Below are 27,791 nucleotides of genomic sequence, written 5' to 3' on the forward strand. Positions count from 1 at the left end.
TATTATTATTATTATTATTATTAAACTTTATTTGTACCCCGCTAGCATCTCCCGAAGGACTCGATGCGGCTTACAAAGGCCAAGGCCTCAACACACAATATAACAATACAAAACAAAAGGCAAATTAAAAACAATTAAAACAGTATAAACAACACGCTAAAACACAATAAAACTAGGCCAGGCCAGAGTAATGGGTACAAGATTAAAAGTGCTGATGTCCTAGAGAAGTGCACTTGGAAAGGACCAGACACAGAGCTTTTTCTATTTGTGCCCCTGCCTTATGGAATGCCTTGCCGCCCTATATAAGAGCCATGCGTGAGTTGGGGCCTTTTACCCTCGCACTCAAGACCTGGCTCTTTACTAGAGCTTTTAATCTATGTTAATTTTATTAATATTTTTATGTATGTATTTTTATCCTTTACAATTTTATCTTGTAAATCGCCTAGAGCATCGTGGATGGACGGCGATTAATAAGTAATTAAATGATGATGATGATGATGATGATTTATTTATTTCCAACATTTATACCCTGCCCTTCTCACCCGAGGGGACTCAGGGAGGCTTACAACAAATAACAATTCAATGCCTACACATAGTTTAAAAAAATCACAATAGTACATAAAATCAATTAAAAACTATTAAATACAATATAAAAATTTAAAATATGGTTAGATCCATTCATCCAAGAAAACCTCTTGTTTTAGCCATAAATCGGTCCATGTCATCTTAGTCATTTATTCATTAAACGCCTGAGCACATAACCATGTTTTTAGGGCTCTTCTGAAGCCCAGAAGGGTTGGGGCTTGTTGAATATCTCTGGGGAGGGAGTTCCACAGCCGGGGAGCCACCACTAAGAAGGCCCTGTCCCTTGTTCCCACCAGCCATGCTTGCGAGGCAGGTGGGACAGAGAGCAGGGCCTCACCTGATGACCTTAAGGATCTTACTGGCTCATAGGAGGAGATACGTTGCGACAAGTAGATTGGGCCAGAACTGTTTAGAGCTTTATTGATCAAAACCAGCACTTTGAATTGGGCTCGGTAGCATATTGGCAGCCAGTGGAGCTTGCTTAGCATGGGGGTGCTACTCTCCCTGTATGCCGCCCAATGTACTAATTTGAGCTTCCCAGCCATCTTCAAAGGCAACCCCACGTAGAGAGCATTGCAGTAATCCAAACAGGATGTAACCAGAGCGTGGACCACCGTGGCCAAATCAGACTTCCCAAGGTATGGGCGCAGCTGGTGCACAAGTCTTAGTTGTGTAAATGCTCCCCTGGGGCTCCAGGCTCAGTGATGAGTCCAGGAGAACACCCAGACTGCGAACCTGTGTCTTCAGGGGGAGTGCGACCCCATTCAACACAGGCTGTAACCCTATGCCCTGTTTGGCCCTGCAACTGACCAGGAGGACCTCTGTCTTGTCTGGATTCAATTTCAATTTGTTCGCCTTCATCCAGTCCGACACAGCGGCCAAGCACCGGTTCAGGACCTGAACAGCCTCCTTAGTGACAGGTGGGAAGGAGTGACAGAGCTGGACATCATCTGCGTACAGATGACACCGCACCCCAAAACTCCTGATGATCTCTCCCAGCGGCTTCATGGATGTTGAACAACATGGGGGACAATACCAACCCCTGCGGGATCCCATAAGACAATGGTTGTGGGGCTGAGCAGGTGTCCCCCAGTGACACCATCTGAGAACGACCCTCCAGGAAGGACCGGAGCCACTGCAAGACAGTACCTCCGAAACCCATCCCCACAAGCTGCCCCAGAAGGATACCGTGATCGACAGTATCGAAGGCCACTGAGAGGTCCAGTAAGGAAAAACTCCGCCTATCCAGTTAGCGTAGATCATCGATTAAGGCGACCAAGGCTGTCTTGGTACCATGTCCTGGCCTAAAGCCAGATTGCATTGAATCTAGAAAATCAGTGTCATCCAAGAATGCCTGAGCCCAGGAATTCTGGGAGTTGAAGTCCCAAACACCTGGAGGGAGGGCCGCAGTTTGCCTAAGCCTGCTTTAAACCCTCTCCTTCCAAGGAGATGGAGCATGTGCGCCATGGCGAAAAGGGGGCCTGATGTAAAATGGATTGGGGGTCATCACAACAGACCACAATGTTGTCACTTCTCCATCAGGCGGGAGAATTTTAGATAAGCCAAAGGTATATATTCTTTGTTTGCTACTCACATGTTGCGACGGCCATTTGCATGGTACGGACCCATTAAAGTGGGTGCCTACGGCTGTTTGCCTTATCATCAGCTGTGGTAACAATAAAAGGCTTGTTTTATTGCTCTCTTGGAATTCTCTCCTTTACTTCCCCTCCGAGCCAGCCTCCAACACCTATGCTATCATCCACGTAAGTTTTATTACAATACAGTAGAGTCTTGTTTATCCAACCTTCACTTATCCAAATTTCTGTATTCTCCAACGCAGTCTGCCTTTTAGTAGTCAATGTTTTTGTAGTCAATGTTTTCAAGACATTGCGATGTTTTGGTGCTAAATTCATAAATACAGTAATTGCTCCCATGTATTGAACTACTTTTTCTGTCAATTTGTTCCAAAACATGATGTTTTGGTGCTTAATTTGTAAAATCATAATGTAATTTGACATTTAATAGGCTTTTCCTTAATCCCTCCTTATTATCCAACATTTTCACTTATCCAACGTTCTACTGGCCCGTTTATGTTGGATAAGTGAGATTCTAATGTATATTCATTCTTTGTATTTTAAGAAAAATCTTGTAGCATTACTTTCCGGATAAGCCTCCTATAAGATCCAGGGACTAAATTTTTGCAAAATAGATCAAATTATGATAGTCTATAACAAAATCAATGATATATAACTTGGTTAATTCTAAAATAATGAGATTTGTGGGTTTTTTAATTTAATGTGCATTAAAAGTATGTGTGCCAGGAGCAGGGAAACAGACAGTAAATTTTAGCCAGAAATATAATTTTTACGTCAAGGGAAATAATAGTGTAAGCATATTTATCTTTGGCTTGGCCTCAACAACACTGTGTTCAATTCTGGAATCCCGCCTGAAAAACAACATTCACAGACTGGACATTTGCAACCAAGGTGGTAAAGGAGCTGGAAACTAAGCCCAAACAGGAACAATTGATGGATTTACATTTTTTTTAACAATAGGGTTTCTTTTATCATGTCTAAAGCAACTAGAGAACATACTGCAAGTTGCTCCTGGTATGAGGGAATTGGCTGTCAACAGAGACATTGCCCAGGGGACGCCCGGATGTGTTACCATCCTTCTGGGAGGCTTTTCTCATGTTCCCACAAGCTAGAGCTGACAGATGGGAGCTCACTTCGACTCGAAGATTTGAACTGGTCACCTTCAAGTCAGCAACCCAACCTTCAGCTCAGCAGTCCAGCCGGCACTAGTGTTTAACCCATTTCACCATTGTAGCTCCACTTCAGAATAGGTGACATCATATATAACCCTCTAAAGAATTGCAACAGGGAGGTTGCTTTCTACTGCTCCAAGAACAGGACCTCCACTTATGGATTCAAATGACAAGAACAGGGACTCCACCAAATCTTAAGCAGAACTTCTCAAAGGGTTCTGTGTGAAATCAGATCTTTACCCACAAAAGCCAATCACGGGAAAGACAGTCCAGTCCCATGGTGATACCAGTTTCCAGAGAAGCAAAAGAGTTCTCCAAAACAGTCCCAAGTAAAAAAACAAACAAACAAACAGCGTTCAAAACCAAGGAGAGAGTTGTCTAAGACATCAGTCCAAAGTCAGGCCAAGTGCTACTTGAAGCCAAGAGAATCACACAGGTTCATCGGAAAATGCTGAAATGTCTACAGAACCAGAATGTCCACAACCTGCATTTTCCCTGTTGAAATTCATTTAATTACTTTTGTCCAACACTTTGGATGGTTTTTCTCCTCTATGAATTCTCTGGTGGCTCAAAAGGGATGAACTCTGAATAAAACATTTTCCACATTCCTCACATTTGTATGGTTTCTTTCCTGTGTGGATGCTCTGGTGTCGCAGAAGTGATGATTTGCAAGGAAAACATGTATCACACTCTTGGCATTGCTATGGCTTCTCTCCTGTGTGAAGCCTTTTGTGGTTCACCAAATAAGAACTGCGGGCAAAACATTCTCCACACTCCTGGCATTGGTATGGCTTCTCTCCTGTGTGAAGCCTCTTGTGGTTCACCAAATATGAACTGGAAGAAAAACATTTCCCACACTCCTGGCATTGGAATGGCTTCTCTCCTGTGTGGAGTCTTTTGTGCCTCAGCATGGCTGAACCATCAGCAAAACATTTCCCACAATCCTGGCATTTGTATGGCTTTTCTCCTGTGTGAAGTCTTTTGTGACTTACCAAGCCGGAACTGTAAGGAAAACATTTTCCACACTCCTGGCATTGGTATGGCTTCTCCCCTGTGTGAAATCTTTTGTGCCTCACCAAGCCTGAACTGGAAGCAAAACATTTCCCACACTCCTGGCATTGGTATGGATTCTCTTCTGTGTGGAGTCTTTTGTGACTCACCAAGTCTGAACTGGCAGCAAAACATTTTCCACACTCCTGGCATTGGTATGGCTTCTCCCCTGTGTGAAGTCTTTTGTGCCTCACCAAGCATGAATTGGAAGCAAAACATTTTCCACACTCCTGGCATTGGTATGGCTTCTCCCCTGTGTGAAGTCTTTTGTGCCTCAACAAGTTTGAACTTTCAGCAAAACATTTCCCACACTCCTGGCATTGGTATGGCTTCTCCCCTCTGTGAAGTCTTTCGTGCCTCACCAAGCATGAACTGAAAGCAAAACGTTTCCCACACTCCTGGCATTGGTATGGATTCTCTCCTGTGTGGAGCCTTTGGTGGCTCACCAAGGCTGAACTGTCAGCAAAACATTTCCCACACTCCTGACATTGGTATGGCTTCTCTCCTGTGTGGAGTCTTTTGTGCCTCACCAAGCTTGGACTGGAAGAAACACATTTCCCACAATCTGTGCAACTATATGGGTTTTCTTCGGTGTGGACTCTCTGGTGGCTCACAAGGGATGAACTTTGAACAAAACATTTTCCGCATTCCTGGCATTGGTATGGTTTCTCTCCTGTGTGGAGTCTTTTGTGCCTCAACAAGTTTGAACTGTTAGCAAAACCTTTTCCACACTCCTGGCATTGGTATGGCTCCTCTCCTGTGTGGTCTCTTCTGTGGCTCAGCAATTGTGAGCTGTAAACAAAACATTTCCCACACTCCTGGCATTGGTATGGCTTCTCTCCTGTGTGGAGCCTTTTGTGCTTCGCCAAGGCTGAACTGCAAGAAAAACAATTCCCACACTCCTGGCATTGGAATGACTTCTCTCCTGTATGAAGTCTTTTGTGCTTCACCAAACTTGAACTGGAAGGAAAACATTTCCCACAATATGGGCAACTATATGGGTTTTCTCCAGTGTGGACTCTCTGGTGGCTCACAAGGGACGAACTTTGAACAAAACATTTTCCACATTCCTTGCATTTGTATGGTTTCTCACACTCCTTACTCATGAAATCCTCATTTCCTTCAAAGATTTCTTGTTGGCACAGATCTGGCAATTTGTAATCAACCACACATTTTGCTGATATTTTCCATTTATGATGGCTTGTCCCAGCATCATATGTCTTGTGAAGCACAAGTGCCACATTTTGGGGGAAACATTGACCACATACATTGCATTTGTAGGGCTTTTCACTGGTTGAATCTTCATCTTCATTCTGGGTTTGCTGGTGTGTATGAAAGCCCCTATTGTGTCCCAAATGCTTTCTGCATTTGGTGCATACTTGGCTCTTCTCACCATTATCTACTGTGAAGAAGAAGAACAAAAACAATCATTCCTCAGCATGAGTGATAAGGACTCTAAGGAAGTGGGATAAGAAATGGATGAAAATTATCCTTAAAACAAAATAGACATGATGGAAAAGAAGATATAAATGCTGTTGTTTCCTCACAACTTATTCAGTAAAGGTTGACACGGTTTATCTGCCTAAAGCAGTGGTTTTTAACCTTAAGCACTTTTCTGAATCAGCACCCCAAATAACCAAACCAAATTTAAAGTTGGCCAAAAACTGATTCGTAACCCTTTTGGTACTAATGATGGAGAGTAATCCCTCGTCAAGTGGTCCCTGGTCAAAAAAAGGTTGGGAATCACTGTCCTAGAGCCTCTAAGAGAGAGAGTTGAGTAACATATGCTCCAGTGGCTACCTGTTGCTCAATCCAGTCTAGTTTTTCATTTTGTCTCCTTCTCTCTGGGGGAATGGATGCCTTTTCCTTTCACATTCAAATGCTTGCCTTTTTTCCCTAGATGAAACTTTGCCTTGCTACCACCCATTTCACAATCGTTCTCTCCTTTTTATTCCTCTCCCTCAACCTCCAGTTCTCTCTACCCATATTCAGTTAAGTTTGTATTTTTCTGCTCCAGAGTAGAAGGTCCAATACCTAATTTTGTAGTGTTGCAGAGATTGTTATGCTTTTACCATCAACTACCAAATGGGACTTTTACTGTTTTTGGAACTTTGCTGTAAATGTGAGTTCCAAAGGGCTAGATTTGGCTGAGAAAGCTGGGAAGATGCAAGATAGGGACTGTAAAGAAAAAGAGAACAATGATGATGGCAGAGAAGAGAACAAAAAAAAAAAGGAAGGTCTGGAGACTCAGCCAGATATAGTGGCGATGAATTAAACCAGTTGAAAGAGAGGCATAGCGTACTGTTATATGCCTCTCCCAGTGCACAAAAAAACCCCGATCCCCAATCATTTACAAGCATAGAACATAGAACACATTATATTACAAGTCATCTACTTGCAAATGACTGAGACTAGGGGCTATTTGTGTGCTGGGAGAGGCAGCGTAGAACGAGAGCTTAGCCTTCAGACATGCAAAGGCTAGCCTGCCTGGCTGGGAGGAAGAACTAAGTCGAATACCACACTGATAAAAAGATGTACTGTATAGCCGCATCTGCATGTCTAAAGCCAGGGGAGGTGTGTTCTTTTTGATAATCCATTCTCCGGTCCCTGTGTCCTCACACACACACACTCACAGATAGAGAGTAGTGTGACCCATCTAGGGTGATTAATGTTGGACCCTGTTGCTGCAAGGGAGTGTGGTATGCATGGATTTGACTCCAGTTATGTATTTCTAACATAAGCCCTGCCTTGAGAACTCTCAGAAATTGTGATGATTTAGGATACTGCTCCCACTTAGTGAGCTGCTGACTGGCATACTGCATTTTGAAATAGAAATCCCATCAATGAGGAAGCCTTACCAAGAGAGTCCACAATCCCATTAATCTCCTCCATGACCTGCACGTGCAAGACTTTCTGATCAGGATTCAGAAGAGCCCACTCTTCCGGGGAGAAATGGACAGCCACGTCCTCAAAGGCGATTGGGCCCTGGTGGAAAAAAAAGATTTCATTCTCACATGACACCCAGGCAGCTCCAGTCCTCCTCTCCCAGGAATCTATCTGCTTACCTGATTCAGTTCCACTCCATCACAAAGAGGAAGAAACGATTGAGGATTCGGCAACAACATCATTCCAGCCCCTGGGAGAGAGAGCAAGGTGTGGAAAGCTGATCACATAAACACGTCTCAGGGGTGACAATTACAGTCCTAACAAGAAACCTATGAGGAAATGACCCTAACACAAGAGCATTCAACAGCCCAAAACATGTAAAATTCTAGGGTTTAGGACTTTATATCGCAAGTAGTGCTGAGTAGGTTGAACTGAAAGTAGTACCGGGCCTGATATTGCAATTGACTGAAGTTATTACTTGTTGTCTGTTTGTCTTCCAGCTCAGTTTCAGGGCTCATCTTAGCTTCGGGTCCCACCTGGGAAGATACCTAATGGCTGAGTTTTGAGACCTATTCATCTTTAGCCTAATGTAGAAGTATTGCAAGAAAGAAAACTACAAATCACAGTGAAATTACAACTTTGTAACCAAATGCCTTATTATTATTATTATCATTATAATTATTATTATTATCTGCCTCTCCTTTCAGCTCGAGGCGGGTTATAACATAAAGTAAAAAACACAAACATTGCAAAAACTCAACAAATATTCATATTTCTATAAAGGATACACATTTTATTTATTTATTTTATTTTTTGGTATTTCTACCCCGCCCTTCTCCCCTAAGGGACTCAGGGTGGCTTACAAGTTGGCAACATAGTGCCATCTAATCAACAATCAAACAGGCATGAAAAACTAAAAACATTTAAAACTGCATTTTGAAATAAAACTGCATTTCTATAAAATACACGTTAAAGTACATAAAGCATCACACAAAGGACATGAGTTTAAGATATATACCCATCGCAAGGCCAAGAGATCCTGCATATGCACCTTCTCAAGCTAAATGTGCTACAATCCCTCCAAAGGGGAATTTACACTGGCATAAAACGGTTCCTTCTTACCCTCCAAGGCTGCAGCTCCATCTCCTTCCTGCTTCAGGTCCTTCTGCCTGAGACTCTGGGTGGTGCCTGATAGAGATTTCTCTGATGCAGGGACATTAGACTGGACTTCCGGGCAGTTATTTTGGGCCTGGAAGAGCCAGAGGTAATATGGAGAATGTTCAATAATATCACAGACCTATGTGCAAAAACTGCATGGACTTTTTAAAAAGAATAACCTAGTTTGAAACAAGAGAATAATAAAATCCTTTCTTTATAGCCCGCTCTATGTCATCAAGGGAACTCAGGGCGGCATACACCAAAATAAAAAACAGTGGCAAACATTCAATACCAAGGATAAAATATAACAAACCAAAAGCAACCTAAATAAACAAGACAATACAATCTACACATGTAACATATTAAAGCCTTACAATTCTTAAAATATGACGAAAATTATTGGATTTTGTGCTATAATCCCCCTCCCATCATTTTCAATGTTATATCTGGTGGTCAACACATTTGAGTAGAGCAGCAACAGAGCTTAAATGGATATGGAGGTGACAGCAGGAGGGGCAGAGCAGGTGGGGAAAGAGGCAGAGGAAGTAGAGTCTGGATTATTTCTCTCATAGGTCCCATCTTGGAAGAAAGGTAGGATGAATATTTAATCTATCCATCGGTCCCAAGGTTAGTGAAACCAAGAGGGAATGCTCCCACCTGTCCTTCCTGCCTCTTGTCCTCTGCCCGACTCAGGAGGAAGCCTTCCGCCAGGGCCACCGCCTGGGAAGAGGTCTCTGCCCCACACTCTCGGACCCAGCTCCCCATCTCTGGGGGGAGGAGGCTCAGGAACTGCTCCAGGATCACCAGGTCCAGCATCTCAGCCTTGGTGTGTTGCTCTGGCTTCAGCCACTGGCGGCAGAGATCGTGGAGGCGGCTGCAAGTCTCTCTGGGCCCCTCGCCCTCGTGGTAGGAGAGCTGCCTGAAGCACTGGCGCTGCATGTGCGTATTCGGGAACATTTCCCAGATTTCCCCGTTGCCTTCAAGTCCAGGTGAGTTGGGTCTCTCCATTTTGGAACCACTGTGAGGAAGAAGAGGAGGAAGGAGAGGCCAAAGGAGCAAACTCTCTTCTCCCAGCTGGGCAAGGAAGGGTTAAGGGGAGAGAGTTGGGTTCCCAGAAAGGAAGGAAGGAAGTGGGCCTCCTTAGACCTGCGTTTCCTGTCCCTCTAGGAACCAAACTCTCTCTCCTTAACCCTTCCTTTCCCGGCCTGGAAAGGAGCCTGTCTCCTCCTCCTTCCTCTCCTTCTGGTGAGTCTTATTCCCAGAATTTCTCACAAGGGCCAACGAGGGGCTGAAGCTCAAAACACCTGGAGGGAGGGAAGAAGTTGGCCCAGACCTGCACTAACCTGGGATTGGGGGTCATCAAATCCTCCATCAGTGGGTCCTTCGGGGGCGAGAGAGGCAGGCAGAGGGCCAATGGCTTTCCCCAGACAACCCTCTCACCTGCCTGCCTGCCTGGGACCTCTTTTCCCCCCTTAAGTTTTGATTACGCTTTGCAAAGGAAAAGATGTTTCCACACAAAGAAAAAGGAGAACAAAGAGAGTTCTGATTAGTAGATTAGGACTGTGTAAATGACTTCTGTGTGGGAAAGGAAGAGGAAGGGGATTGGAGAAGAAAGAAGCCTCAGGTTTCAGGGTTGGCTATGGGGGGGCTTTGGCACTTTATTTATGTATTATTATTATTATTATTATTAAACTTTATTTGTACCCCGCTAGCATCTCCCGAAGGACTCGATGCGGCTTACAAAGGCCAAGGCCTCAACACACAATATAACAATACAAAACAAAAGGCAAATTAAAAACAATTAAAACAGTATAAACAACACGCTAAAACACAATAAAACTAGGCCAGGCCAGAGTAATGGGTACAAGATTAAAAGTGCTGATGTCCTAGAGAAGTGCACTTGGAAAGGACCAGACACAGAGCTTTTTCTATTTGTGCCCCTGCCTTATGGAATGCCTTGCCGCCCTATATAAGAGCCATGCGTGAGTTGGGGCCTTTTACCCTCGCACTCAAGACCTGGCTCTTTACTAGAGCTTTTAATCTATGTTAATTTTATTAATATTTTTATGTATGTATTTTTATCCTTTACAATTTTATCTTGTAAATCGCCTAGAGCATCGTGGATGGACGGCGATTAATAAGTAATTAAATGATGATGATGATGAATTATTTATTTCCAACATTTATACCCTGCCCTTCTCACCCAAGGGGACTCAGGGAGGCTTACAACAAATAACAATTCAATGCCTACACATAGTTTAAAAAAATCACAATAGTACATAAAATCAATTAAAAACTATTAAATACAATATAAAAATTTAAAATATGGTTAGATCCATTCGTCCAAGAAAACCTCTTGTTTTAGCCATAAATCGGTCCATGTCATCTTTGTCATTTATTCATTAAACGCCTGAGCACATAACCATGTTTTTAGGGCTCTTCTGAAGCCCAGAAGGGTTGGGGCTTGTTGAATATCTCTGGGGAGGGAGTTCCACAGCCGGGGAGCCACCACTAAGAAGGCCCTGTCCCTTGTTCCCACCAGCCATGCTTGCGAGGCAGGTGGGACAGAGAGCAGGGCCTCACCCGATGACCTTAAGGATCTTACTGGCTCATAGGAGGAGATACGTTGCGACAAGTAGATTGGGCCAGAACTGTTTAGAGCTTTATTGATCAAAACCAGCACTTTGAATTGGGCTCGGTAGCATATTGGCAGCCAGTGGAGCTTGCTTAGCATGGGGGTGCTACTCTCCCTGTATGCCGCCCCAGTTATTAATCTGGCTGCCGCCCAATGTACTAATTGGAGCTTCCCAGCCATCTTCAAAGGCAACCCCACGTAGAGAGCATTGCAGTAATCCAAACAGGATGTAACCAGAGCGTGGACCACCGTGGCCAAATCAGACTTCCCAAGGTATGGGCGCAGCTGGTGCACAAGTCTTAGTTGTGTAAATGCTCCCCTGGGGCTCCAGGCTCAGTGATGAGTCCAGGAGAACACCCAGACTGCGAACCTGTGTCTTCAGGGGGAGTGCGACCCCATTCAACACAGGCTGTAACCCTATGCCCTGTTTGGCCCTGCAGCTGACCAGGAGGACCTCTGTCTTGTCTGGATTCAATTTCAATTTGTTCGCCTTCATCCAGTCCGACACAGCGGCCAAGCACCGGTTCAGGACCTGAACAGCCTCCTTAGTGACAGGTGGGAAGGAGTGACAGAGCTGGACATCATCTGCGTACAGATGACACCGCACCCCAAAACTCCTGATGATCTCTCCCAGCGGCTTCATGGATGTTGAACAACATGGGGGACAATACCAACCCCTGCGGGATCCCCTAAGACAATGGTTGTGGGGCTGAGCAGGTGTCCCCCAGTGACACCATCTGAGAACGACCCTCCAGGAAGGACCGGAGCCACTGCAAGACAGTACCTCCGAAACCCATCCCCACAAGCTGCCCCAGAAGGATACCGTGATCGACAGTATCGAAGGCCACTGAGAGGTCCAGTAAGGAAAAACTCCGCCTGTCCAGTTAGCGTAGATCATCGATTAAGGCGACCAAGGCTGTCTTGGTACCATGTCCTGGCCTAAAGCCAGATTGCATTGAATCTAGAAAATCAGTGTCATCCAAGAATGCCTGAGCCCAGGAATTCTGGGAGTTGAAGTCCCAAACACCTGGAGGGAGGGCCGCAGTTTGCCTGAGCCTGCTTTAAACCCTCTCCTTCCAAGGAGATGGAGCATGTGCGCCATGGCGAAAAGGGGGCCTGATGTAAAATGGATTGGGGGTCATCACAACAGACCACAATGTTGTCACTTCTCCATCAGGCGGGAGAATTTTAGATAAGCCAAAGGTATATATTCTTTGTTTGCTACTCACATGTTGCGACGGCCATTTGCATGGTACGGACCCATTAAAGTGGGTGCCTACGGCTGTTTGCCTTATCATCAGCTGTGGTAACAATAAAAGGCTTGTTTTATTGCTCTCTTGGAATTCTCTCCTTTACTTCCCCTCCGAGCCAGCCTCCAACACCTATGCTATCATCCACGTAAGTTTTATTACAATACAGTAGAGTCTTGTTTATCCAACCTTCACTTATCCAAATTTCTGTATTCTCCAACGCAGTCTGCCTTTTAGTAGTCAATGTTTTTGTAGTCAATGTTTTCAAGACATTGCAATGTTTTGGTGCTAAATTCATAAATACAGTAATTGCTACATAACGTTCCCATGTATTGAACTACTTTTTCTGTCAATTTGTTCCAAAACATGATGTTTTGGTGCTTAATTTGTAAAATCATAATGTAATTTGACATATAATAGGCTTTTCCTTAATCCCTCCTTATTATCCAACATTTTCACTTATCCAACGTTCTACTGGCCCGTTTATGTTGGATAAGTGAGACTCTAATGTATATTCATTCTTTGTATTTTAAGAAAAATCTTGTAGCGTTACTTTCCGGATAAGCCTCGTATAAGATCCAGGGACTAAATTTTTGCAAAATAGATCAAATTATGATAGTCTATAACAAAATCAATGATATATAACTTGGTTAATTCTAAAATAATGAGATTTGTGGGTTTTTTAAATTTAATGTGCATTAAAAGTATGTGTGCCAGGAGCAGGGAAACAGACAGTAAATTTTAGCCAGAAATATAATTTTTACGTCAAGGGAAATAATAGTGTAAACATATTTATCTTTGGCTTGGCCTCAACAACACTGTGTTCAATTCTGGAATCCCGCCTGAAAAACAACATTCACAGACTGGACATTTGCAACCAAGGTGGTAAAGGAGCTGGAAACTAAGCCCAAACAGGAACAATTGATGGATTTACATTTTTTTTAACAATAGGGTTTCTTTTATCATGTCAAAAGCAACTAGAGAACATACTGCAAGTCGCTCCTGGTATGAGGGAATTGGCTGTCAACAGAGACATTGCCCAGGGGACGCCCGGATGTGTTACCATCCTTCTGGGAGGCTTTTCTCATGTCCCCACAAACTAGAGCTGACAGACGGGAGCTCACTTCGACTCGCAGATTTGAACTGGTCACCTTCAAGTCAGCAACCCAACATTCAGATCAGCAGTCCAGCCGGCACAAGGGTTTAACCACTTCAGAATAGGTGACATCATATTTAACCTACTGAAGACTTGCAACAGGGAGGTTGCTTTCTACTGCTCCAAGAACAGGACCTCCACTTATGGATTCAAATGACAAGGGACTCCACCAAATCTTAAGCAGAACATTTCAAAGGATTCTGTTTGAAATCAGATGTTTACCCACAAAAGCCAACCATGGGACAGTCCAGTCCCATGGTGATACCAGTTTCCAGAGAAGCAAAAGAGTTCTCCGAAACAGTTCCAAGTTAAACAAACCACAAAAAAAAAAAGCTAAACAGCGTTCGAAACCAAAGAGAGAGTTGGTTAAGGCATCAGTCCAAAGTCAAGCCAAGTGCTACTTGAAGCCAAGGGAATCACACAGGTTCATCGGAAAATGTTGAATGTACTGTCTACAGAACCAGAATGTCCACAACCTGCATTTTCCCTGTTGAAATTCATTTCATTACCTTTGTCCAACACTTCGGATGGTTTTTCTCCTCTATGAATTCTCTGGTGGCTCAAAAGGGATGAACTCTGAATAAAACATTGTCCACATTCCTCACATTTGTATGGTTTCATTTCTGTGTGGATGCTCTGGTGTCTCAGAAGTGATGATTTGCAAGGAAAACATTTATCACACTCCTGGCATTGGTATGGCTTCTCTCCTGTGTGGAGTCTTTTGTGCCTCACCAAATATGAATTGCGGGCAAAACATTCTCCACACTCATGGCATTGGTATGGCTTCTCTCCTGTGTGGAGCCTTTTGTGGTTCACCAAATATGAACTGGAAGCAAAACATTTCCCACACTCTTGGCATTGGAATGGCTTCTCTCCTGTGTGGAGTCTTTTGTGTCTCACCAAGTCTGAACTGTAAGCAAAACATTTCCCACACTCCTGGCATTGGTAAGGCTTCTCTCCTGTGTGAAGTCTTTTGTGACTCACTAAGTCTGAACTGGCAGCAAAACATTTCCCACATTCCTGGCATTGGTATGGCTTTTCTCCTGTGTGGAGTCTTTTGTGCCTCACCAAGGCTGAATTGGCCGCAAAACATTTTCCACATTCCTGGCATTGGTATGGCTCCTCTCCTGTGTGGAGTCTTTTGTGGCTCACCAATTTTGAACTGCGGGCAAAACATTCCCCACACTCTTGGCATTGGTATGGCTTCTCTCCTGTGTGGAGTCTTTTGTGGTTCACCAAATATGAACTGCGGGCAAAATATTTCCCACATTTCTGGCATTGGTATGGCTTCTCTCCTGTGTGGAGTCTTTTGTGGTTCACTAAGCCTGAACTGGCAGCAAAACATTTCCCACACTCCTGGCATTGGTAAGGCTTCTCTCCAGTGTGGAGTCTTTTGTGCCTCACCAAATCTGAACTGTAAGCAAAACATTTTCCACACTCCTGGCATTGGTATGGCTTTTCTCCTGTGTGGTGTCTTTTGTGCCTCAGCAAACTTGTACTGGAAGAAAAACATTTTCCACACTCCTGGCATTGGTATGGCTCCTCTCCTGTGTGGAGTCTCTGGTTTTCTCCGGCATGGACGCTCTGGTGGCTCAAAAGGGATGAGCTTTGAACAAAAGATTTCCCATATTCCTTGCATTTGTATTGTTTCTCTCCTGTGTGGGATCCCCAGTGTTCTATAAAGTGTGTATTCTGAGTAAAACTCTTCCCAAATTCTGCTACATTTTGGGTAAAACATTGCCCACATTCTCTGGCAGAATCATCATCTTCATTGTCAGCTTGCTGGTGTCTACGAAGGCACCCATTGTGTGCAAAATCCTCTCTGCAATTGTTGCATGCATTGTTCTTTTCAATGTTATCTACTGTGAAGAAGAACAGAAACAATCATTGTTCAGCGCAAGTGTTAAGGACTCTAAGGAAGCTGTAAGCTGTATAAATTTTGTCGTTTCCCAATAATAATAATTAATAATTAATAATAATAATTTTTTAAAAACTTTATTTATATGCCGCCACCATCTCCGGGGGGGGGGGGGGGGGGGGCTCATAAAAGCACTCAAAGTAGAAGCACATTAAATACAACAAGCTCATGACCAATATCACAATAACAATAGCAAACCACTTTACCCTTTGTTCAGTAAAGATGGACACTGTTTGACTGCCCGAAGAGCCTCTAAGAGAGAGATGAGTAACATATGCTCCAGAGGCTACCTGTTGCTTAGCACAGCTAGGTTTTCTCTTCTGTCTCCTTCTCTCTGGGGGAATGGGTGCCTTTTTCCTTCACATTCAAATGCTTGCCTTTTTCTCTAGCTTAAGGCTTTACCTTGCTACCACACATTTCACAATCATTCCCTCCTTTTTATTTCTCTTCCTCAACTTCCAGTTCTCTTCCCATATTCACTTGATGAATTGTAATTAAAACCTGCTAATAAGACCTGCCAGGTAAACTGATATGAACTGTGACAGTGGTAAGAGAAATATTTACATCAAGTTAAGGATGTTAAGAAGGAAGTCAACACAGAACTGCTTGTGTTTACTAACACCAATCCAGAGGAATCAACATCTGGTCCAGCAAACTGAGGATATTCCAGGATGGAAGACGTTTATCATTCATTTACAACTTTGGACCTCATCAGCAAAATATTGCTATATAAGTTACCTCATGACAATCCAGAAAGTGTGACAGACAGCGCCACCCGCCATGCTCAGTGGAGATGGTGTATGGGAAAGTGGCAGATTTGCAGGGAAGCAGTCTGGTCACTCTGGGGCCTCCTTTTCTCATGGGAAGAGAAAGGAGTGCATTTTGGAGATGCTCTTTCTGAAGTTTTGGAGTTCTGGAAATATTGATGTGTTGGCAGGCAGCAGTGGAAGCTGGGTTTGGCCTAAGCAGGTGCTTCTCCAAGGAGGGAGAACGAATATGGTAATATTTGTATGCGTGCGGATGGATGCATGTTGTGTGTGAATGCTGAGTGAAAATGTAAACCCTCCTTTGTCTGTTTGTTAGCTGTAGGTTGCTTGTAAATCCAATATAGTTGCATAGAATCTGTATGTCTGTACATCTAATGTCAGTCTTTGTTGTTCTGTAAAAGTTCTGCTATACCTCTCAGACTGAAACTGCAATAAAAAGAACCTATGCTTCAAAGTTATTGATAAGTCATTGATTCATAACATTTTTGGTGTCAGAAGTGGGATAATTTGTTCAGTCAGAGCAGGATGTTTTAACTTTTGTTTTAAAAGTATTCATGACAACAATGATGAAGGTAGAGAAGGAAATTAAAAAAAGGAAGGTCTACGAGACTCAGCCAGATATAGTGGCAGCCTACCATGAATTAAACTTTTACCATTTGAAAGATAGGAGTTTGATTACTGCTATATGCCTCTCCCAGTGCACAAAAAACTCCAAGCCCCAATCATTCACAAGCGCAGAATATAGAACACATTATATTATATTAATTAATTAATTAATTAATTACCCTATTTACTACCCCAAAGGGGACTCAAGTCGACTTTAGAGCTTTTTAGGCTAAAGCCAGCAGACTGGCAGCCAGTGGAGCTGGTGCAAGAGGGGGGTCGTGTGCTCCCTGTACCCCACTCCGGTGAGCAACCTGGCTGCTGCTCATTGAACCAATTGAAGCTTCCAAGCAATCTTCAAAGGCAACCCCACGTAGAGCGTGTTGCAGTAATCTATACGGGATGTAATGAGCATGGACCACTATGGCCATGTCTGACTTCCCAAAGTACTGGTGTAACTGGCACACAAGTTTTAATTGTGCAAGAGCTCCCCTGGCCACTGCCGAAACCTGAGGTTCCAGGCTCAGTAATGACTCAGGCATGACTGCATGGAGCGCTGTTACCTTCCCCCCGGAGCGGTACCTATTGATCTACTCACATTTGCATGTTTTCAAACTGTTAGGTCGGCAGAAGCTGGAGCTAACAGCGGGCACTCACTCCGCTCCCCGGATTTGAATCTGCAACCTTTTGGTCTGCAAGTTCAGCAGCTCAGTACTTTAAAACACTCTGCCACCTGTGACTAATCTGGGGCAATTAGTCTTTATAGGTTTTCCAGGGGCCCTGTTGTTGCAAGAGAGTGTGGTACGCTTGGACTTGACTCCAGTTATGGAAGTCTTCCCACTGGAGTCGGAATTGATGCTAACATCACTGTTACGCAGGCAACAAGTCAATGTTATATTTATGTCATATATTTCTAACATAAGTCCTGCCTTCAGAATTCTCAAAGATTGTGATGATTTAGGATACTGCTCCCACTTAGGGCGCTGCTGACTGGGATACTGCATTTTAAAATAGAAATCCCCATCAATGAGGGAGCCTTACCAAGAGAGTCCACAATCCCATGAATCTCCTCCATGATCTGCACGTGCAAGACTTTCTGATCATGATTCAGGAGAACCCACTCCTCCAGGGAGAAATGGACAGCCACGTCCTCAAAGGCGATAGGGCCCTAATAGAAAAAAAAAAATTTCCTTCTCACATAAGGGCTATCAAGACAAATAATTACAATAATCTCATTAAAATAGATTTACATTCCTGTTAGTTGTTTGAAAGGGAAAAGGCTAAAGCCTCAGTGCTTTGTAGAGACGTCCAGTTTGTCACAGTCACAACTATTTCTTAATTGATATGTAAATTCAGAAATGGAATCTGGACATTTATCAGCTTTCATTGTACGGGACACAATGTTATTCCAAGCAAGGTCTCACCAAAGCATAAAGATTACCATGACTTCCCTTAATGTAGACACTATATTTCACCACGTTTTCTATGCAGATACCCTATCATTTCTTTGTTTTTTCTTCTTCTACTGACACAACCCAAAGAACTGCTTTTTATTTTTTTAAATCTCTCTGGCAAGCCTAAGCTCATTTTCTGCTTTAGTTTGTTAGATCTTTTCCCTATTTTTGCTGGTGAGTCGTTTGAATTCTTTGGTGATTTTCCCCCTTTCCCACTTCTTGTACATGTTCCTTTTAAATCTTAGCTCAGTTGAAAGTTCTTTGAACATCAATTCTGGTTTTTTTTTAGATTTCTCTCTCTTTTTCCTCCTTCTTGGCACTGTTTGTAATTATGCCTTCAGTATTTCACTTTTAAGAAACTCCCATTCAGGGCGCTTCCAGACAGTACTTAATCATGGGTTTTAAACAGGGGCAAAAAATCCCAGGACTTCAGAAGGAGTCCACATATGGACCTCTTTAGTCCTGGGATTTCTGCCTCCATTGTCCAGACTTGTTGCTTTGTTCCGAGATTTAGAGTGGCTTTAGAGTTAAGATGGCTGACGTGAGACTTCTGCCGGAAACTTCGGCAGTTTTTTTTTAAGCCCTGGGATGCGGATATACAGATATGCGGTTCACTGCAAAAGTTCCGTTCTTTGACCTGGCCAGAAAAACCGTGCTCTTCAGACATTTCATGAAGTATCTTTTATACAAACAAACCGAATGGAGTAGGACCACTTCTACTTAAGTCAACATTGCACAATGAAACAAGAACACACACTTTCAAGCCAGGAACAGAATTTTGTCATTTTTAGAGCCTGGCTGCCTGGCCATCTGTCCAAACAGATATGGTTGTGTACATTTGGCATCAAACAATAGGGTGCTGTTCCTCGGTTATACATGGCTGTTCCTATTAGCCTCCTGCATGACCTTGGCTCTCGGTATTTACATTCCTCTCCAGCACATCCATGTCTCAACAGCCAGTAGCATGTTTTTGCCATATATTAAACTGTACCCATGTTGTCAGCATACACCCAATGAGGAACTAACATGTATAACCCAGCAACATCATCCTGTTGTTCCCTGGCACAAGTACACCCTGAAACCTGTCTGCACAGATGGCCATACAACAAGGTCTGACTAATTACAGTAATGATGACATTCTGTTCCTGGTTTGAAAGTGTCTGTTCCTGTTTCATTGCATACTACTTAGTGTGAAAGTACTTGTTCCACTCCAAGCATCTAAAACCTGGGAACAAAATCAGATAAAAAATTCTGTGAGTTCCGATTGCAGGGACAGACAGACATGTGAAGATCCGGATATTCGGCTAAAAAAACGTGATATTCCCACACCTGGAAATCTCGCGTTTTTTACCTTTGGAAGCAATTGCTTCCAGGTTTACAGAGAACAGCGCCTGGTTGCTGCAGGAGACCCTGGGATAAAGGTACTATCTGGACAGACCCTCAGATATTTGATGATTAAGCTTGGAACAAATGACACCCAGGCAGCTCCAGTCCTCCTCTCCCAGGAAGCCTCCTGCTTACCTGATTCAGTTCCACTCTATTACAAAGAGGAAGAAAGGACTGTGGATTCAGCATCAACATCATTTCGGTCCCTGGGAGAGAGCGCAAGGTGTCAAAAGCTGATCACATAAGTATGTCTCAGAGGTTACAATTATAGTCCTAAAAAGAAACCTATGAGGAAATGACCCTAAGAACACAGGAGCATTCAACAACGAAGAATATGTAAAATTGTGCTGTGAGTAGACTGAACTGAAACTAGTACCGGGCTTGGTATTTCAGTTGACTAAAATTATTATTTGTTGTCTGTTTGTCTTCCAGCTCAGTTTCCGGGGTTCATCTTAGCATCAGGTCCCACCTGAGAAGATACTGAAGGGTTGTATTTTCAGTCCTATTCATCTTTAGGCGAATGTAGAAATATTGCAAGAAATAAAACTGCAAATCACACTGAAACTACACCTTTTGCAACAGAATGCCTAAATAATAATAGTAATAATAATAGTAATTTTATTACTTATCCGCCTCTCCTTGCGGCTTGAGGCGAGTTACAACACAATTAAAAAAACACAAACATTGCAAAAATTCAACAAATACAGATTTATATAAAAGATCCACATTAAAACTGCATTTCTATAAAATACATGTTGTTTATTTGTTCAGTCACTTCTGACTCTTTGTGACCTCTTGGACCAGCCCACGCCAGAGCTCCCTGTTGACCATTGTCACCCCCACCTCTTTCAAGGTCAAGCCAGTCACTTCAAGCATACCATCCATCCCTCTTACCCTTGGTCACTCCCTTTTCCCTCTTCCTTCCATTTTCCCCAGCATCATTCTCTTCTTCCAAGCTTTCCTGTCTTCTCATTATGTGGCCAAAGTACTTCATCTTTGCCTCTAATATCCTTCCCTCCAGTGAACAGTCGGGCATTATTTCCTGGAGGATAGATTGGTTTTATCTTCTCGCAGTCCAAGGCACTCTCAGAATTTTATTCCAACACCACAGTTCAAAAGCATCTATCTTCCTTCACTCAGCCTTCCTTATGGTCCAGCTCTCACATCCATAGGTTACTACACGGAATACGGACCTTCGTTGCCAGTGTGATGACTCCACTCTTCACTATTTTATCAAGGTTGGTCATTACTCTCCTCCCAAGAAGTAAACGTCTTCTGATTTCCTGGCTGCAGTCTGCGTCTGCAGTAATCTTCGTGCCTAGAAATATAAAGTCTGTCACTGCCTCCACGTTTTCTCCCTCTATTTGTCAGTTATCAATAGGTGTAGTTGCCATGATCTTGGTTTTCGTGACGTTTAACTGCAACCCAGCTTTTGCACTTTCTTCTTTCACCTTGGTGATAAGGCTCCTCAGCTCCTCTGGCTTTCAGCCATTAAAGTGGTATCGTTTGCATAGCTAAGGTAGTTAATGTTTCTTTCAAAAATTTGAACTCTAGCCTTGGATTCATCATTCCCCACATGTCGCATGATGTGTTTTGCATACAAGTTGAATAGGTAAGGTGAGTAAACAACCTTACCATAGTCCTTTCCTAATCTTGAACCACTCTGTTGTTCCATGGTCTGTTTTTTTACTGTTGCTATAAGCTGACTTTTTCCAATCTGATGACCATTCTTGTGTTTTCCATATTTTCTGGCATATGGCATGCATCATCTTTCAAGATTTTAAACAGCTCAGCTGGGATCCTGTCGGCTCCTGCTGCCTTGTTTTTAGCAATGCTTCTTAAGGCCCATGCAACCTCACTCCTAGGATGTCTGGTTCTAGTTCACTCACCACACCGTCAAAACTATCCTCTATATTATCTTTCCTATACAGATCTGTATATTCTCACCACCTTCTCTTGAACTCTTCAGCTTCTGTTAGATTCTTGCCATCTTTGTTTTTGATCATGTCCATTTTTGCCTGAAATTTACGTCTGATGTTTCCAATTTTCTGGAAGAGGTATCTTGTCCTTCCTATTCTATTGTCTTCTTCCACTTCCATGCATTGCTTGTTTAAAAATGGTTCCTTATCTCTTCTGGCTAATCTCTGGAATTGTGCATTTCATTGGGTATATCTCCCCCTATCACCATTTCCTTTTGCTTTCCTTCTTTCTTGGGCTACTTCCAGTGTCTCAGCAGACAACCATCTTGCCTTTTTGGTTTTCATTTTCTTTGGGATGTATTTTATTGCTGCCTCCTAAACAATGTTGCGAACTTCTGACCATTTATTAAATCTAGTCCCTTAAATTTATTCTTCACCTCCACTGATTAGAGGAATAGAATATTAAAGGGGAATTTACACTGGCATAAAACACCAAAACACCCCAAATGGTTCCTTCTTACCTTGCAAGGATACAGCCCCATCTTCTTCCTGTTTGAGGTCCTTCGACCTGTGGCTCTGGCTGGTGTTTGATGGAGATTTCTCTGATGCAGGGATATTGGACTGGACTTCCATGAAGTTATTTTGGGCCTGGAAGAGCCAGAAGTAGTATGGAAACTACATGGACATTTTTAAAAGACTAACTCTTAGATAGCAATGTAGTTTGAAACAACATAATAATAATAATAATCCTTTCTTTATAGCCCACCTATCTCCTCAAAGGGACTCAGGCGGCTTACAACAAAATAAAAAAAAACAGTGGCAAACGTTCTATACCAAGGATAACATTAAAACCAAATCAAAAAGCATCTTAAATAAACAAAACATAATACAATCAACACAGTTAACATATTAAATCCTTAAAAACTCTTTAAAATTCACTAAAATTATTGGATTTTATTCCATACTCCCCCTCCCATCATCTTTAATGCTATATCTGGTGGTCAACAAATTTGAGTAGAGCAGCAACCGAGCTTACAGTGGATATGGAGGTGACAACAGGAGGGGCAGAGTAGTTGGGAAAGGAGGCAGAGAGAACAAGGTCTGTCTTCTCCCACCCATCAGTCCTATTTTGGAAGAAAGGCAGGATGTACGTTTAATCTATCCCTCAGTCCCAGGGTGAGTGAAACCAAGAGGAAATGCTCCCACCTGTTCTTCCTGGCTCTTGTCCTCTGCCCGACTCAGGAGGAAGCCTTCCACCAGGGCCACTGCCTGGGAAGAGGTCTCTGCCCCACACTCTCGGACCCAGCTCCCCATCTCTGGGGGCAGGAGGCTCAGGAACTGCTCCAGGATCACCAGGTCCAGCATCTCCGCCTTGGTGTGTTGCTCTGGCTTCAGCCACTGGCGGCAGAGATCGTGGAGGCGGCTGCAAACCTCTCTGGGTCCCTCGCCCTCGTGGTAGGAGAACTTCCTGAAGCGCTTGCAATGTATGTCTGAGCTGTAAAGGTCCACACTCAGGAACGTCTGCATAGTTTTTTCCCAGAATTCCCCACTGCTCCCGAGGGCCCTGCCTGCTTCAGGTCCAGGTGAGTTGGGTCTCTCCATGTTGGACCCACCCTGAAGAAGAACCAAGATGGTTTTCCTCCCTCTTCTTTCAAGGGAAAGAAATCCCTCAACAGGCTTTACTCCAAAATTCCCAGCCAAAAATCACATTTTCTCTGTGAAAGAAAGGCAGAATTAGACAACAGGTTTCAGGAAGCTTTTTCTTGGAGAGTAAAAAAAACCAAGTATTTTATTTATATTAGAGCCAGGAAATGCTGGATCCTCCTTACACTTGGTCCTCAACAATGACATGGAATCATTACAATCAACTCTAACAGAGATTTTGTTTAAACAAAAAAAGGGTAGAGACGAATCAGAGAATCAGTGTATCCAACTATTACAGATAAAAAACAAGCCAACTAGGAAGCTACATCAATTTCTTCTGAAAAATTTTACCTATGTATCAGCACTTTTTATTATAATAGAAATGGTTGCAAGTCTTGCTATTTAGATATTTTAGAACACTGCACATATAATAATAATAATTACAAAGTTCTGGAACACAACACACGAGACATCACAGTTGTGGAAAAGAAAAAGGTTTGGATCATTGATGTTGCCATCCCAGGTGACAGTCGCATTGACAAAAAACAGGAAAAACTCAGCCGCTATCAGGACCTCAAGATTGAACTTCAAAGACTCTGGCAGAAACCAGTGCAGGTGGTCCCGGTGGTGATGGGCACACTGGGTGCATCCCAAAAAATCTCAGCTGGCATTTGGAAACAATAGACATTGACAAAATTACGATCTGCCAACTGCAAAAGGCCACCCTACTGGGATCTGCGCTCATCATCCGAAAATACATCACATAGTCCTAGACACTTGGGAAGTGTTCGACTTCTGATTTTGTGAAACGAAATCCAGCATATCTATCTTATTTGCTGTGTCATATTAAAATAATAATAATAATCTTTATTTACCCTATCCCCGGAGGGACTCAGGGCGGATTCCGAACTTAAAAGGCAAACATTCAATGCCCGAACACAACAACAATACACCCATAATATAACTCAACATATAAAAATAAATTATGACTTAACAACTAAAATTAAATTAAAAACGCAACCTGTTATATCAAACATAAAACAACACATCAAACATGGAACAGAAGTCTTCCCAATTCCTTGGAGGCAAATAGATTGATCATTGCTCAAGATGTCTATTGAGATGGTGGGGCAAATAAGTGCATGGGTACTGATGGTAGCTATTAATCCGAGGTATAATGGTAGTACTTCCATCCACTCCTCCTCCTTCTTGTAAGCCAGTAAGCAAAGGTACGTCTTCAGCTCTTTCTTGAAGGCAGGGAGTGAGGGGGCCATCTTTAACTCCTTAGGAAGGGGGTTCCAGAGGTGGGGGGTGGCTACGGAGAAGGCCCTTTCTCTCATTCTCACCAGACGCCCTTGGAAGGGGGATGGAATCGAGAGCAAGGCCTCCTCTGATGTCTGCAGTGTCTGAATTGGTCTATAGTACCAGTAGCATAGCATGGCATAACTTTATTACGGTCCATGGACCCACAACTGTTAAGTGAATAACATACAAGAGTTTACAGAAGAGTCAAACTGGGGAAATTGCTTAACAAACACAAACTACACAGAGTCAGGTAATACCCTGATCGGAGACTAGGCTCTTTCTCAGCCTTGCTGCCACTGCAATGAAATTTGCCACCATGAGGTGACCCTCACGGTCACCTCATGGTGGTTATCCTCCATCAGATATCTGACCTTTCCTTGCGGGACATGGTCAGACAATCGAGTCACAATTGGGTGAATGAGTTGACCTCGTTGGGCTGCAACAGGATGTATTCTAATTATTCTATTTCATTTCCACCACATGGGCATAATCTTTGGGAGTAGGGGATACCAGATAGTCTGCCGTTTAGCAGCTCTGATGGAAGTACATTTAGTCTCACTTTTGTGAAGAGTCTTTGGTAATTAGACACTGTGAGACTCTCAAGATAATTACATGACTTAAATGGCTCGGTGTATGGTAAATTCAAAGCCCTTATAGTAGGAGATGTGGTTCATCAAATAGTCTGGACCCAAGCCATTTAGGGATTTAAAGGTAAGAACCTGTACATTGTATTTAGCCTGAAAGCAGACAGCATGGGAGAAGTTCTCTCCCTGAACGACACTCCAGTTAGTAGCCTGGCTGCCGATCTCTGGACCATCTGAAGCTTCTGAACTATTGTCAAAGGCAGCCCCACGTACAGAGTATTGCAGTAGTCCAAACGGGGTGTGACCAAGTCTGGTGTCTCAAGGTACAGGCGCAGCTGGCACAAATGTATTAAAAATACATATTTGTGTAGTGTTTGGTTAAAAGAAGATAACAATGTAACATAGTAATTCTCACCCACACAATATTAATTTCCTAACAAATGGAATTGATATTTTATATCAATGATGGGCAAGCTTTTGCGCTTGGTGTGTCAAAATTCACCAAAAAACTTAGCATGACTTGGGTGGTGTGTCACTTCGAGAAAAAACCCATAATTTTGCAATATGTATAGTTTAAATAACAAAAATATATAATTGTAATATATAACTGTATTTAATAAATCAAAAACTATTTACTACCATTATTTCCATGTACAACAATCTATGGTACCTCTTGCAGTTTCCACGCTGATTTCTCTCTATTCTAGTTTCAGTGTAGTCATGAATAATGAATAACATAATAATATAATAGTAATAATATGATAATATACAGTAGAGTCTCACTTATCCAACACTCGCTTATCCAACGTTCTGGATTATCCAACGCATTTTTGTAGTCAATGTTTTCAATACATCGTGATATTTTGGTGCTAAATTCGTAAATATAGTAATTACTACATAGCATTACCGTGTATTGAACTATTTTTTCTGTCAAATTTGTTGTATAATGTGATGTTTTGATACTTAGTTTGTAAAATCATAACCTAATTTGATGTTTAATAGGCTTTTCCTTAATCCCTCCTTATTATCCAACATATTCGCTTATCCAATGTTCTGCCGGCCCATTTATGTTGGATAAGTGAGACTCTACTGTAACAGAATGATATAATAATTATAAATAAATAATAAATATATATAAATAAATGTAATGTGCATAATTCCCATGGACTAAACAACAAAACCACTGGACCAAATCACCTCAAATTTGGCCACAAAAGACATAGTCATCATCCAATCAATCTGCATGCGGCAGCGAGTCAGCAAAAATGGCTAGGTGTGTCAGTGCTGACACGTGTGTCATAGGTTGGCCATCACTGTTTTAGATCCAAATGGCAGTAGTTATACTTTGATAAAATACATGTAAAGAACTGTAAAAGAATACAGAAAGGAAATCAGATAGCATGGGAAGGCATACTACCATTTTGACGACAACAGTGCGTTCTTTTCTGTTGCAGAGGACATTTGGATCTTCTAAAACTTTAGACCAGGGGTCCTCAAACTTTTTAAGTGGAGGGCCGGTGTATGGCCCCTCAGACTGTTGAGGGGCCGAATTATCATTTGAAAAACAAAAACCAAACAAATTCCTATGCACATGTCTTATTTGTAGTGCAAAAAAACCCCAACAACATTTATTTATTTACTACATTTATACCCCATCCTCTCTCACCCTGAATGGGACTCAGAGCGGCTTACAAGTTTTATATACATACAATATATTAGCATAGCACAATATTAGCATTATATATTACTCTATTGTACTATACCAATATACTGTAATATTATTAGTAATATAACATTTAATATATAATATATAATTAATATTATTATATTCTATTATTATTAGTATTATATTGTATTACATTATAATATTAGTATCAATATTATATGTATACACAATATATTATATTAATTATCATAGCACAATATTAATAAATGAAAGAACAATGCAATATTGAAAAATAAAACAATTTTTACCAACATACAGTAAACCTATCAGGATTTCAATGGGAAGTGTGGGCCTGCTTCTGGCCAATGAGATAGTCAAGTTAAGTAGAATTGTTGTTGCTGTAGTGTGCTTTCAAGTCATTTCAGACTTTAAGCAAGCCTAAGTCTAAAATTGAGGGTGGGGCCAGGTAAATGACCTTGGAGGGCCGTATCTGGTCCCCGGGCCTTAGTTTGGGGACCCCTGCTTTAGACAATGTGTATAGTAATAGCGCTTGGGTTAAAGATATAGATGTAGTCATTACAGGCTTCGACAAACTGCGGCCCTCCTTCCCTTCTGGTGTTTTGGACTTCAACTCCCAAAATTCCTGGCCTCGGGCCCTTTCCTTTTCCCCCTCAGCCGCTTAAGCTTAAGGAGGGAGGGAGGGCCGCAGTTTGCCCAAGCCTGGCTTAAAGAGTTGTTGTTTTCTGTCTCCTCAGTGAGTGTTAGAAAGGCCAACCTGTGAGGGAAACAGGCCTGGTCCAACCTCGGCCCTCTCTCCAGGTATTTTGGGCCTCAGCCCCTCTTCGGCCCTTTGGAGAAGGTCTGGGAATAAGACTCACCGGGAGGAGAGGAAGGAGGAGCAGGAGACAAAGAAAGAGACTGGCTGCAAGAAGGAGGAGGGAGATGCCAAAGGGGCAAACTCCCCTCTCCCATCCGGGCCAGGAAAGGTTAAGGGGAGGGAGTTTGGTTCCTAGAGGACTGAAAAAGCGCATAAGGAGGCCCACTTCCTTCCTGCCTCT

At 42.7% G+C, this 27,791-nt stretch overlaps 1 protein-coding gene across 1 annotated transcript; it reads right to left on the reverse strand.

Moving 5' to 3' along the window:
* Positions 1 to 489: 489 nt before the first annotated feature.
* LOC100554906 (zinc finger protein 91) lies at positions 490 to 27,758 on the reverse strand. The gene is given in 11 exon segments (XM_016997155.2): positions 490 to 5,804; positions 7,261 to 7,387; positions 7,468 to 7,538; positions 8,411 to 8,537; positions 9,104 to 9,529; positions 13,923 to 15,349; positions 17,817 to 17,943; positions 19,751 to 19,821; positions 22,056 to 22,182; positions 22,741 to 23,249; positions 27,612 to 27,758. Coding segments are annotated over 10 exon segments (4,842 nt in total). The 5' UTR covers positions 23,137 to 23,249; positions 27,612 to 27,758; the 3' UTR covers positions 490 to 3,861.
* Between the last annotated feature and the right edge of the window lie 33 nt (positions 27,759 to 27,791).

Source organism: Anolis carolinensis, chromosome 2 (assembly GCF_035594765.1).
Source record: "Anolis carolinensis isolate JA03-04 chromosome 2, rAnoCar3.1.pri, whole genome shotgun sequence".
Lineage (NCBI taxonomy): Eukaryota > Metazoa > Chordata > Lepidosauria > Squamata > Dactyloidae > Anolis > Anolis carolinensis.